This window comes from Cuculus canorus, chromosome 16 (assembly GCF_017976375.1).
Source record: "Cuculus canorus isolate bCucCan1 chromosome 16, bCucCan1.pri, whole genome shotgun sequence".
Taxonomy (NCBI): Eukaryota; Metazoa; Chordata; class Aves; order Cuculiformes; family Cuculidae; genus Cuculus; species Cuculus canorus.
Genome location: NC_071416.1, coordinates 13271607 through 13285390, shown reverse-complemented (window position 1 = coordinate 13285390; position 13784 = coordinate 13271607). Strand labels below are relative to the sequence as shown.

At 48.8% G+C, this 13784-nt stretch overlaps 1 protein-coding gene across 2 annotated transcripts in view; it reads right to left on the bottom strand.

Annotated features, from left to right (window-relative positions):
* PMEPA1 (prostate transmembrane protein, androgen induced 1) overlaps positions 1–11615 on the bottom strand; it is a 48969-nt gene extending 37354 nt beyond the window's left edge. Inside the window, exon 1 of one of the 2 annotated variants that reach the window (XM_054081718.1) lies at positions 11433–11615. In XM_054081718.1, coding sequence (XP_053937693.1) covers positions 11433–11535 — 103 coding nt within the window. In that variant the 5' untranslated portion in view covers positions 11536–11615. The remainder of the gene's footprint in view (positions 1–11432) is intronic. The other variant, XM_009570200.2, reaches the window with a different exon arrangement.
* Positions 11616–13784: the final 2169 nt, after the last annotated feature.

The window sequence follows — 13784 nt, the reverse complement described above, 5'->3', positions numbered from 1 at the left end:
GACTGGATGCAGGATCTCATCAGGACATTAAACTGGGAAGCCATAAAAATCACTGTGCAAAAAAACCAATTATACCTATTTTCGTAACAGCCAAATTAAGCTCATATTTAGGTCCCCTCACATACCCCTACGTTACATAAAGCATTTCTTCCACTTGACATGTAGCTTTCTAAAGGCCATTTTGCTTAATTTAATAGACGCTTAACGTGGGTCTGCAAATCTCTAGAAGCATAACCAAAAACGACACATGGCTGCAAGATACAGTGTGATCCCTTCCCAAGCAAAGAGAACACGAGGGGATGAAAAGCATCTCCAGACTCCTGAACCTGCTGTGACTGGAGTGCACTTGTGCTCTGAAGAGCAGCAAAACCCCATGGTCAAGTCAAAAGAGAAATTCCTGAACATCTGCACGCGGCTGTTAACCCACTTGAGACCAGCAAGCAATCTGCAGGCTGCACGGCAGGACGGATCCTTCCATCGCTGCATAACCGAATTAGCTGAACTGAGCCCACTCGGGCATGCTTTCCTCAGATTTGAAAGAGCTACTTTCAGAACTTAATAAATGCAGTCATCTTTTTCTTTTTTTAAAAAAAAAAGAAAAAAAAGCTGCACTAATAAAAAGCTCATAGTGAATCTATTAAATTGAGACCGTCCATTACGTTTATTGTTCCTTACAATTCAGGGCTGGATGGCAAGTCAATGGATGTTAAGAAGTATTTATCAAGAAAACCCATGAGAATGACGAGGATTAAAAGCTATCAGCAAGAACAATATGTTTGTAACCCCATAGCTTGCTCTGTGCCTCGCTTGGAGCACGTGGGACTCCCACCAGAGACCTGTGACCTCCCTCCTCGTTCTTGATCCTGTCTCTGGCACAGCCGTTGACAGGACAGCCATCGCCTGCACTCACTGGGAAAAAGGTGCAATTTGTATATACTACTATGAACAAGTCATAGTAGGGAAACAGAAGACATTCACTGTGTTACACACCAGTGATCAGTACCAGAAGGTGTTACGCACCTCCTGCGTCTGAGCAAGCTGGAGAGGAAGACAATGAAGCGAAAATGCATCTTCCAATTCAAGCAAAGTCCCATTACAGTAATACAAGTGTAACAATAAAAGTGAGATTTCTATTTATTACATGCGAAATTATTGCAATTTGAGATAATTTTACTCCGAATTGAGTGAAGCAGGTGTCCATAAATCTTGTTGTTCCTTAAGTGTCCTAAAGGCAGCACCAAACAGACCAAGGTACTTTCAGAGCTCGATGCTGAAAAGCCTAATCTGTACATGCTGGTCTAAATTATTGCAGCCAAGAGGACACCCTTGGTAAGGTGGAATAATGTGGAAAGAATGAAAAAAACATGGGAAGAACATGATCTGCTCCTCTAGGAAAAGTGGCCTGGACATCTGCCTTCAGCAAAGACGAGCCCTTGCAGGCCGGGCCAGCGCTGAGGACACCGATGCTCTCTGGCTCTCAAGGAACCGGGTCTCGTTGCTTTGATACTTGCGAAGAGCACAAAGAAATCCAGCCCAGTTTTAAGTTATGAGCATGCACCGAGTAAAAGTCCAGCCTTGGGTCACTTAAGCTACTGACCTATGGGTTTCCATGATTCTGTTTCATCCCCGCTGCTCTAACAGCCGGCTGATACCCTCAGCACCGTGGGAAACACAGGACAGGAGGATGTGGGAGGCTCGGTGCACAGCTTTGCTTTGGGGGGGGATTTTTTGTTTTTATTAGAAATAACAATATTAATCATTACGTTAAACAGAAACCACTACGGGGGAGAATTTCCAAGGCTGCTCAGCACAGAGCCCAACCCACAGCAGACCCTGCTGGCAAGTGACCTCAGCAGGCAGCTTCCCCAGGACTTGTCCGCAGCAGCTGAAGCCATGGGTGTGTTGCCCACGGCTGGAGGAGGCAGCGAGCAGAATCGGAAGGATGGTTGTAGGGACTCGGGCTTGGAAATATTAGTCTTAACGCTCAGTGGTTAGACATCTATTGGGAATTCATCCAAATGGCACTGCTTCCTTCCCACTTGCCCTGCAGGTAAATCAGGCATGTGGTTTACACAATCTGTTGACTTAAATAAATCAAGGGCAGAAGAAAGCTGTTCAGACATCAGGAGAGGCTCATCAGTCCTTTGGGCAAAAGTCTGGGTCATTTCCCCCTCCGCAGCATACTCTGCACGCCGGCCAGGGCCTCATATCCTTCTGTGAGAGCACATGCAGCGAGGGTGCAGCAGAAGTGGACACAGCATTCAAAACATCAGTAAAAGGCCAACAACGACATGCTGCCAAATTCTTCCATATTTTTGGCCAGCACTGATGCTTAAATTCAATTTACAGAAATTTGAGTCCGAGCTCTGTGCTCGAGTCCTTCAGAAACCAAACACAGCTGAGCAGTGGCAGCACGAGTCTCCTTGGGCTTGGGAAGACAGGGCTACAGCCGCTTCCAAACCTCATGGCGCTGGTCCACCTGTGCCTCCAGCTCACCTGCAGAGTAACACTCATCCATTCTGCAGACATGGGATGTTTCTACAGCACTGCGAGACCACCATGTGACTTTGCAAGCGCAAGATCTTGTATACATGCACCTCAGGTGCAAAACCAGCTGCAGCGTGCAAGACTGAAAAGCAGGCAGGCACTGACCGTAAGCAGCTTGGAGCGAGCCCGCCAGCTGCCCTCATCCATACACCTCCCACTCTTTTCTGTCACTAGCCTCAAACTCCTTCCTTCTCACAGTCAACTCAGGCACCCCGTTGCCAGCCCTTGGGCCTGGCTCTTCCACTTGTGAGCAAGACAGGAGCAAACTGCCTGCCTCAAAGCAGAAGACTGAAATCTAAACAAAGCAATTCTGACGCAGCTGCAGCCAAGGCTGTTCTGTTATCAGAGTTACGAAGAGGAAAATTAATTCTCCTAATCAGAGAAACGGGATGGAAGTAGAGGAAATCTACCTCATAAGATGCAGGTCATCTTCCCTCTAAGATTTTAGAGCACTGAAGCTTGATTTGGAAGGAAAATCAACTCACCTGACCACCGCTGCCTCCACTTAGACGTTGCACAGCCATGCTGCCTGGTATGCAAATGAGAAAATCTACCACTGATCATCAACGGCAAGTTAATTAAGTATTAGGCCAAATTCTGCATGTAAAGCATATAACGACCAAGGTCTGCAACAACAAAGCACTAGACTTCGCTACTACAAACAGTCACAGTGCAATTTAACATCTAGATTTCAAGCACGGTAGAAGAGACTACCATCGCAGTTATGACGGTGAGCTCCTTAGGAGGCAACCTAGACACTCAATCCATCTCTCATATCAGACCTATGTTAATATTTAAAAAGGACCTACAGTCGTGATCTTTAGCAACGAGCAGATGTGGTTTTGAGTAATGGTTAGTGTTACTTAACCGGTTATATTCACTAATGTAATTGACACCTATTCCATCATCCTTAATACACCCACTTCTTTCTCCGATACCATAAATAGATTAGAAAAGTTTCTGCAGATGGCCATGACCCCATTTGTTTGTGCACTTAGCCATGTATGAATCACTCTTGGCTTGTAGCAGCACTCTGGAATTACTGAAAGATAACTAGTCTGCACAGACACCAATAAATGAATCATGCTTTCCACAAGACCAAACCTTTGGGCTTTTACAGACTCCAATTACAAAGTATGAAGAAAAGAACAAAGAAATTACTCAGTCTATTTGCACAAAGTCATGCAGAGTTGATTCATAGTTTTACAGAATTATTACTGACAATCATTTGTAGGGGGTTAGTGTAACAAACCAGCTACTTAACTTATTGGACAGAATGAAGAGATGGAAAAAAAAATCCCCAAACTACGTTGTGCATATATTCTTGAAAAGTAGTATTGATTTTTGTGCAAGTACCTCTTTTCATTCTTGGTACACTCCAAGCCTGGTGGTTCATCAGCTTTCATTCTCCAAGGCTAAATTCTGCTTTGCTGGGTTGCTTGGGCCAGTTTGAAATGTGGGAGATCCTGTTGCACCTGCTGAAGCACACAAACCTCACGCCAGCAAACCATCACAGGCAAAATTCCTCAGGACTGCGGGCACAAGCAGGGTCTCACAAATGGATCAGAGAACTGCCATGTGCAGAACCACTTGCCTTTCTAAATGCACATTTCTGAATGTATACTTGCAAGTAGAAAAACAGCCAGTCTGAGGCATTTTATTAAAGATACGTGCGAGACTGACTACATCGAACACAAATGTGTGAACCATTTGAAAGCACTGTGGACATCCACCAACACTGACAACTTGTGAGGCAAGCTTCAAAAGATGTGCAAGGTACATCTTTATGTAACACCACAGCCTGTGACATACATTCAAGGCTAACATACAACACACACCCTGTTCCAGAGGAAGCACAAGCCTAGTCTTGTATCAACGAAACTGGAAGTCTGACAACTTGGAGAAAAAAATCGTATCGTAATCATATCGATTACAGCCTTAACAATGCCACCCTGTGCCCTATGGAGAGAAAAAGTAGTGTTAAGCTAAAAAAATCTAAAGGTGATGGTGGACTTGGTGCAAGCCTGAGCCTGCAACATGCTCCAATGCACTGGCCGTAGCATCTCTGACCATGACAGCTGAATTTACAAGTCTCGAGGCCATGCAGCCTCACACGCTCCAAATCAACAACCTGTACCAGAGAGACATGCAGAACAGCAATGATAATGTCCAACCGAACGAAGCCGCTGATGGTTTGGAAAAGGACATAAGTTAAATGTATACATGGCGCTATTTGTCTAAGGCCTTCCAGTGATGCGACCCTTTCAAATGTAACTGAAGACCCAACCTCACGGGCTAACGTAGCCTGCAAATAACACGTGTGCCCTCTTCTATACACCTGCTGAACTTGGTCCACACGCAGAGAGCTGCCAGCCTGGTACAGCTTAGAGTTACTGCTCAGAAGAAGCCAAAAACAGCACCAGAAGAGCTATCACACAGCTCCAAATCAATTTGGGAAAACACTTGTTTGTTCTCACCCTTAAGGCTGCCCATTTACCAAGAGAGGTACAAACCCGACCCCAAACTGGCTATAAGGAGGAAAGCCGCTACACAAGATTTAAATGAAAATCTTAATAAACATGCCCAATTCCTACCGTCTCTCCTACTCTAACCATACTACATAAATTATTGCAACAAACTCTCTTGTATAAGAATACGTAGGCGACAAAACCCTTCTCCCTCCAATGAGAGTTTATCTGAGGATGTGCTGTGGATAGAATGGGAAGGAAAAGGTTCCCAATAGCACCACTACGGCAGCACTGGATCGTCTTTAGAAAGCTCAAGCCACTAGACTCAAGGTCTTCAGGTGTAGTAAAAGATTAAAAGGATGCATGCGCTAAACAGTAAAGTGTCCTTTAAAAGGGAAAAAATGCTAAACCTGTAAAGTTAGGTGGATGCTTAGATAAATACTGTACAACATACCACAGGAGAAATGCTAATGCAAGTTTAGGTTTCACACTGGAGATATTTCAAAAGATTTGCAAAGCTTTGATAATATTTAACATCTCTACTAATTTCCTCTTTGGTGTAATCATAAATTTATCATAGTAGCCAAAGGATCTGGATGAACTACAAGTTCTAGCTGGCTCCAAAGCCAACAAGAATAATGTGCGCTGTTACTGTTTTCTCTCAAAACATACCTCTGCAAAACTGACTTAAAACAAGAAAAGAAATTGTGAAACTGTCATTACAAAGAAGCATTTAAAATGCAGATCAAAGTGCTGCCTTAGAAACTGTACTCCTTGCCAAATCATCAAAGCTCTCTTTACTCTCAACAGCTCCCCAAATCCTCCGATTTGGATGATAAACTTCTACAGCTCAAATTTATCTGCTCAAAAAAAAAAAAAAAAACCCCAAACAAAAAAAAAATAAAAACCAAATAAAAACTCCAAGCCCCACAACCTCTTCCTCTATCAACTACTTCTTTAACCAGTTCATTTTTAACTACCTTCTTGTATTACTGTATCAATTAATTTCAGAAATGAATGTATGCCTTTGTGCATACACGCAAATACACACACAGACACTACCCCAGTACTTTTTCAAGTACTAAAAACTTCTCAGGTCCCAGAAGTGTACAGGTATATGGCCTCATCCTTCAAGCACTGAAGTGCTAACAGCTCAGGTAGCTCTATCTGCCACAGCAGCACTGTGCTTACTGCTGGCATTGCTATCACACAGCTCCATCACACCCTGTGCTCGCGCATCGCTCCTCAAGGCGCTCCAAGACCACTATTACGTTTAGTGCTGCAAGAAAGCAGCAATGCAGCAGCCCACACACTCAGCTCTGAAAGGCAGAGATGATGGGTCAGATCCTGCTCTCATGGAGGGGGAGCCTTCTGCTGAAATCCTTCGTGTTCCTCTCTCAGGCCAGACTCAGACACGCTGCTCGCAGCCAGAACAGGTCTCTGCCCTGCCTCCTTACCTAGGATCTGCTCAAGTGACTTACCTTCCACCACCCAAAATAATTGTAAAATAATCACCCGGCAGCTTAGCCACACAGACAGGAAGAACACTGCATAAAATATCCCCGTCGACATTAATGATTCCTTAGCTTTATGGATGTCTGGGAGCGTGCTCATGGTGTGAACCAAGTTTCCACTTAATTGCAGCAAAGTGGCCCTTGTACCTCCTTCCTCACAAGCTTTCCAGCCAGGCTTTATTGCTTTGATGAAACATGCCAACAACAGATGCACCAGGTATCAGAGGACTTGAGGGATCTGATAAGACAAGCTGCACACCACACGTGCAATCTCCTTACAGGAAGAAAACTGGTTTCCACATGAAACACCATTGCAAAAAATGACCATTTTTAGCTAATGAGGATTACCAAATTCTGACAGTTGCTATTACCTGAAACAAGACCAACAGACGTGACCATATAATGAGTTACTCAGGAAAGAAGCTGAATCGTAATTACCGTCTATTAGTGACACCATATATTTTGGTACTTCCCTTGGAAAGGTCTCCTCACGTCTATCCATTTAGAATTTAGGTTTACAAATTCATTCTAAAACTGGATTATCTAGACACCAACTGTCAGCTCAGGAAATCTAAAAATATTTGGTATATTTGGTGAGCAACAGCAAATGAAACTAAGCAAGATCATACATTTTTAGGTACCCTTCTCTCAAACTGCAAAGCAAAAGTGGTAGTTCAGATAATTCAATAAGCTGAAAATTTAGAGGTGATCCCAGACCCTACCTTGGGAATTTCTGGCTTTAAAGAAAGGAATGTGGTTGCTGTTTCCCATATACTCTTTAACGCCAGTCTTCTCACAACCAGAACCTGAAAGCATACTATTAAATAAAACAAAGGCAACCAAAGGCTTAATCAGGGATACCTTCATGGCACAAGGTAACAGGACTCACGGTGGGCCAAACATCCTCGTCTAAATATACCCTGATGCTGACTGAACAGGAAGAATTAGCCGTGTAATGTCTCCACTCTGCATTACATATGATCACCTCCGATTATACAGGGTTGCCCCTGGTGCCGTGTGTGCCTGGCCAGTCCCGCTGTGCACCGAAATGCAGTCCAGGTGTTCATTCAGGGGAAAAAAAACCCAAGTTTGACAATGTTCCCCCTATTTCCTCCTCTGCGCCTTTTCATTCTCCTATTCAATGCTGATTATAAAATGCTAAGATTAAAAACACTACCCGAGGCACAAAATAAACTGTAATTTCAAGACTCCTGTGCTCTCCAGTCTCAGGGCATTAGGACTTCGGTTGCTGCTCTTGGTAGGAGAGGTGGGACCTGCAGAACTGGACTGCAGCCTGCCAGGGTCCTTGGGGATGGCCAAGGGCACACACAGACAGTCCTCAAGACACCATAAGCAAAAGCCATCCGTGCTCCACTCCTCCCGAGTCGTACCTTGGGATGCTGATCTCAGCAAAAAGACATGCTTGTCACGGAGACATGGCCAGAGCCAGACACAGGGACCTCCCCAACTCGGCTGCAGTCAAACAGAGATGCCACAAACTGAACATACTCTGTGCAAACACTCGCTTGCTGAAACACGTAGCAGCCCTGCCTTTCCTTGGCGTCCCGACCTCCCAAAGGAAAACTTAGAGGGGTGGTTAAAGAAGTACACGGTTATTACCTACCCTGGAAGAAGCCATAACTACCATTGACACAGTGTCAGGAAAGAAACGTATCTGCCAAAAAAGCAGTCTGAAGTGGAAAGGAGATGTGATCCCTGGTTGAGCCATCTGCATTCGGTTTGTTATTAAACCAAAGAATGTGAAAACCTAGAAGTCCTCGCTTGGATGGAAACCCGCTCTCACGGTTTGCTCGCCCCAGCCCGCCACCGGCCAGACCCACCGCTCTGACCCCGCTGTCGGAGCGCTGCTGCCAGAGGAATGGCCTCATCTCCTCTCGGAGATGGAACGACACCTCTTAACATTACTGCATGAGCAAAGCCTCTACCGAGAGACACCCACATGCCTCGCAGCTGGAGTCATCCCCTCGCAGGGACACCCAGGTGCCCGTGGAGGCAGGATCCCCAGCCTCGGCACCCAAACACCCCAGGAGAAGCCCCCCCAGGGCGTGAAGCAGCCCTGATGCAGTCATGAGGGGTCAGCAGGAGCTGAGCTGCCCCCGGGCACGCAAGCGGGGAAGCCAGAGGGGAGGCGGACATACCACCTCGCTCCGCTCCCTGCGCCAAATAATTAGTTATTTACAGACTCTTCCGCCACGACAATCACCCCTGACCTCTTTCACCCAGCTGAAGCGATTAGAGACCACTGCCACAGACGTCTGGCCGCTTAGCGCTGCCCGGCATATTGGCACTGCATCCCTGGCGGCGGGCGAGACTCTGCACCCCCGCCCCCAAAAAGCCCTTTTCTAATCCTAATCTGGGAGAGCCACACACAGAAACCAGCTGCTTCCTCCACTGCAGCGCCACAGCCTGCCATATGGAATAAAGCCTGCAAAGAAATGTTTTTGGGGATCAGTTGTACAGTTAACCTAATTAGAGGGTTCAATTGAAAGAGTTTACAGTTATGCCATTTTCCCGAAGCATTCCTGCATGGTAACTTTTGGCTAGAAAATTAAATAGCATCTGGTGGTAGCTGCTCCGAGCTACCCTCAAAGTCGTATTAGAAAGATAAATGAAATCAAGCGACTGGAGAAGGAAACAAGCTGTGTAATGTATTTATCTCAGGGAGGCTCAACTCTGTCCTCCCCGGTGAACCCAGGTGGAGGAAGCGATCAGGTAACAGCCGCTGCAGTGCAACCAAAGCCCTCCTGCAGCCAGAGGTGAGCTAATGCTGCCCGGCATCGGCAGGAAAGAAATAAATAACATTGGCGATAAAGATACCTATCCAAAAATGAAATAAGACAGGGCAGCATTTAGGGAGCTCGATACAAGGCTCCCCGGGAGCTAATGGGAACTCAGCATCCGAGCGCCAGGACTTCAGAGCAGAGTGGCTGACACGGGGAGACAGGCACCGTGCTGGCAAGGGACAAGCCGAGGAAGGACCTCAGAAGCCATATGGCATCAGGCACGAGACTCCCACGACACCCACCCGCAGTCAGGCAAGGTGTCCTCCAGAGGACTTCACCATCCCCAGCCTCTCACACAGCCCTCATCCATAACTGGCATCTGCCTCCTACCAAGCCATTCATACGCTGAAAAAAAAACATATTATATGCTATTTCTAAAAAGTCAAGGAATTATATTAAAAGCCTGAGTTGTTCCAACAAAACCTCATGCCAAGAGTTAGTCTGGAAGAGAAGCTTTTTCTTCAAAAGACATTACACATTTTAATTCACAACTTTTATCATAACCATGAGCCTTGATCAGACACAAAGTAAAGTCTCTCATCCTTGTAATTCTGTGGGACACAGTTTATGTTCGCTAACTGGCTGACACAAAAAAGAACTGTATCTTCATTATTTATACGGTGCTATTGGTATGCATATCTAGCCCGGCCTGTTAAAGTCAGGAAAGAATAATGGTCTATTCAGTACCAGTAGTGTTAATAAAATCAGGCAAATCCAGCTTAGTTTTGTCTGAACACGAATGAGATTAAATCAAGATTAAATGTGCATACAGTACAAAGGGTATGGTTTATGCTAAAATTCAGAGTGAATATATTTTAGTACCCAGTATACAAATACCCACAGACCTTCTCCAGGACTCAGACACCTGAATAAATGAAACTGGAGAAGACGAAGGCAGATGACACTGGACAAAAGCCACCCAAACTACCAAGGGCCAGATGCTTGCTCTAAAATACGGCTCTGCAACCCCGCTGGAGGTAACGGGGCAAATCCTGTGCTGCAAGAAACAGGCACAGCTCGGCTGACTTTCCCCGACACACACCCCGAGCGCGAGCCTGCCCCATCGCAGAGCCAGAAATATATGCAAAATCAAGGCTCTTTCCCAAGTTTTCATTTTGGGCCATTTTGCATTAGTCTGGTGCAGGGTTTACATTTCAAAAGGTGTTAAGAGGGGTAGAATCCTGACAACCCACCCAGCCCGGGATGCCTTGAAACCCTTCCTTTTACAGAAAACACCATTTTCCTTTGAAGTGCCAGAGAAACCAAGTCGGTTCTCTTTCCTCAGCAGTAACATTCCTTCTCTCTCACCTCCACGCACTTTATTTCCAAGAGGGACAGCGCAAAGTAGTGGATATTTAGGTCAGGCAGGGAACTCGCTGCTACTCTGCCGGGGTTGAAAAATATGGATAGGAAAAGGCAAACACCCCTCGCAAACAAAAAGGTGGTGGGGGCACAGGTTCCCAAGGAGTACTCGGGAAGGAGAGGAAGGGGATTTACAGCGGGGACCCCCGGGAAGAGCCTGGGGCTCGCCAGCATCACTCCGGAGCGGGGAGACCCCATCGGGGAGCGATGAAACCCGGACGGGGAAGGGCTGGGGGTTCACACACCGATGCCGGGAGGGCGACGGAAGGGGGAGAGGAGAGCGGGGAGCAGCCGCTGTCACCGTGTCACACCCGCAGCGACAGGAACGGGGAAACAACCACCGGGAGAACGCGCATCGCGGCGAAGCGTCCCGGCAGCCTCCGTGAAAACTTCCCCGCCCGCGGCGGAGCCCCGGGACCGCCGGGAACCCCGCATCCTGGGGACCGGGGCTACTCCGCACCCCGGGGAGCTGGAGCCACCGCGCACCCCGCATCCTGGGGACCGGGGACACTCCGCACCCCGGGGAGCTGGAGCCACCGCGCACCCCGCATCCTGGGGACCGGAGCCACCGCGCACCCCGGGGAGCTGGAGCCACCGTGGTCCCCTTCCCCCGCACGCGGAGAGCCGGGACTGCCTTGCACTCCTCTGCCCCCGGAGAGCCGGAGCCACCGTGCACCCCTTCCCCCGCACCCCCGGAGCCGGATCCGACCCGGCGGCGGCAGCAGGACGGTACTTACTGATCTCCATGCTCTGGAACAAAGACCTTTTGCAGTTGCATGTGCAGGACACATTGGGCTGAATAGCTACGGCCGTGCTGTTCAGACCCATTAAGTTAAACATTTAAACCAAAAATAAAAAAAAAAAATTAAAAAAAAAAAAAAGAGAAAAAAAAGAAGGTGGCGACGGCAACACAAAGAACTTCACGGCCGCCGAGCGCTCCCCGGGCAGCACCACATAAAGCCGGGGCTCCTCCTCGGCGCGGGGGGGCGGGGGGAGGGAAATGCAGCTGCGATCAAAAATTGGAAATTAAAAAAAAAAAAAAAAAGAAAAAAAAAAAACCCACCCCAATCCCGCAGCCCCGCCGCGCCGCAGCGCCCCCCGCAGCGCCCGCCGCTCCGCGCCCCCTCCGGCCCCGGCACTCAGCGCCGGCCCCGGCAGCCCCCGCCGTTTTGTGGGGCGCGGGTGGGAGCGCGGTGGGAGCGCAGCCGCTCTGCCCCCCCCGCCGCCCCCCCCGCCCCTCCCCGCCCGCTCATTCACGGCCACGGGGACGCGGCCGCGCGCCGCCGCCGCCAGCCGCAGGCGGGCGCCGTGACGTCAGCGCCAGACGGGGACTGCCCTCGCGCCGGGCGGGGGCGGCGCGGGAGCGCGCGCGGCGGGCACGCGCGGCCCACGGGGGCTGCGCCGTGCTGGGAGGGGCGGGAGGGGTGGGAGAGAGATAAGGGAGGAATGAGAGGGAGGACAGGGGTGGGAAAGGGGGAACGGCCCTGCGCCAGATAATGAACCGCAGGGTGGGAGAGGGGTAGAGGGGATGGAGGAGGGATGGGAGAGGGTTGGGAAGGATGGGAGAGGGATGGAAGGGATGGGGGAAGGATGGGAGAGGGATGGAAGAGATGGGGAAGGATGGGAGAGGGATGGAGGAGGGATGGGAGAGGGATGGAGGAGGGATGGAGGAGGGATGGGAGAGGGTTGGGAAGGATGGGAGAGGGATGGGAGGGATGGGAGAGGGAAACAGCCCCGTTCAGATAATGAACCTCAGCTGCCCCAGGGGCAGCAGGGCGTCTCGCCAAGCCCGAATTGCGCTTGAGGAGGCTGAGAGGGGACCTCATTGCTCTCTACAACTGCCTGAAAGGAGGTTGTAGAGAGGAGGGAGCTGGGCTCTTCTCCCAAGTGACCGGGGACAGGACAAGGGGGAATGGCCTCAAGCTGCACCAGGGAAAGGTCAGGCTGGATATCAGGAAAAAAAATTTTCACGGAAAGTGTCATTGGGCCCTGGCAGAGGCTGCCCAGGGAGGGGGTCGAGTCCACATCTCTGGAGGGGTTTAAAAGATGGGTAGACGAGGTGTTCAGGGACATGGTTTAGTGGCAGATGGGAATGGTTGGACTTGATGATCCAAGAGGTCTTTTCCAACCTGGGGATTCTATGATTTTACGATTCTAAATTCGATTTTCATTCCTAGTATTTGAAATGTTAGAGGTAAATACTACTTGTGCCCCAGAGCCCTTCACCATTCTTCCCAGGGCCCTGAAGTCCCTCTTAATTGCCCTCTTTCTTCCTCTGGGTATCATTATTGCCTAGTTGGAATATTAAGAGAGGGTAATAATCCGTAGGCTTTACCAGAGCTGGAAGCTTTCTTGTGATGTCTTTCACAGACCTTCCCGTGTAGTGCATCTGGTCTGCAGATCGGGCCTTCTGTTCCCTTCAGAAGGGAATCCCCCAAGACAATGACTCTTCTCCACAGAGGTTGTTTTGATGATTGGTTGAGGATGGCTCAACCTAGGGAATGTTTCGAGGCTGTGGGAGCCATCCTCCTCTGTGGAGTTTGATTCCACTTGCAGCGCATGCCAAACCCCTTTCTATCATCTACCCTTCATAGAATCATAAAATCACCAGGTTGGAAAAGACCTCTTAGATCGAGTTCAACCATTCCTATCTGCCACTAAACCATGTCCCTGAGCACCTCGTCTACCCGTCATTTAAATACCTCCAGGGATGGGGACTCAATCACCTCCCTGGGCAGTCGTTCCAGCTCCCGATGACCCTTTCTGTGAAAATATTTTTCCTGAAAAAATTCTGTAATTCGTGATCTTGCACAACACGGATGCTGCTTGCTGCCCCCGCTCACCCTGTAGGACCCCATGGAGCTCCTGCCACGCAGCCCCCAAAGCACCTGGATTTGGCCATCCTGCAGGGAAACTGCACGCAAGCCAGGCTGGGTCCCACAACAACCACCCAAGCCACGAGAGCCGCAGAGCTGTTGGCTCACTGTACGCACGTGCTTCCCGAATGCAGCATTTCCAAGGAAAAATATGGGAAAGACTGGAAAAGAAATGGGGGAGGGGAACCCATAAACATGGATTTGGCCATGTCT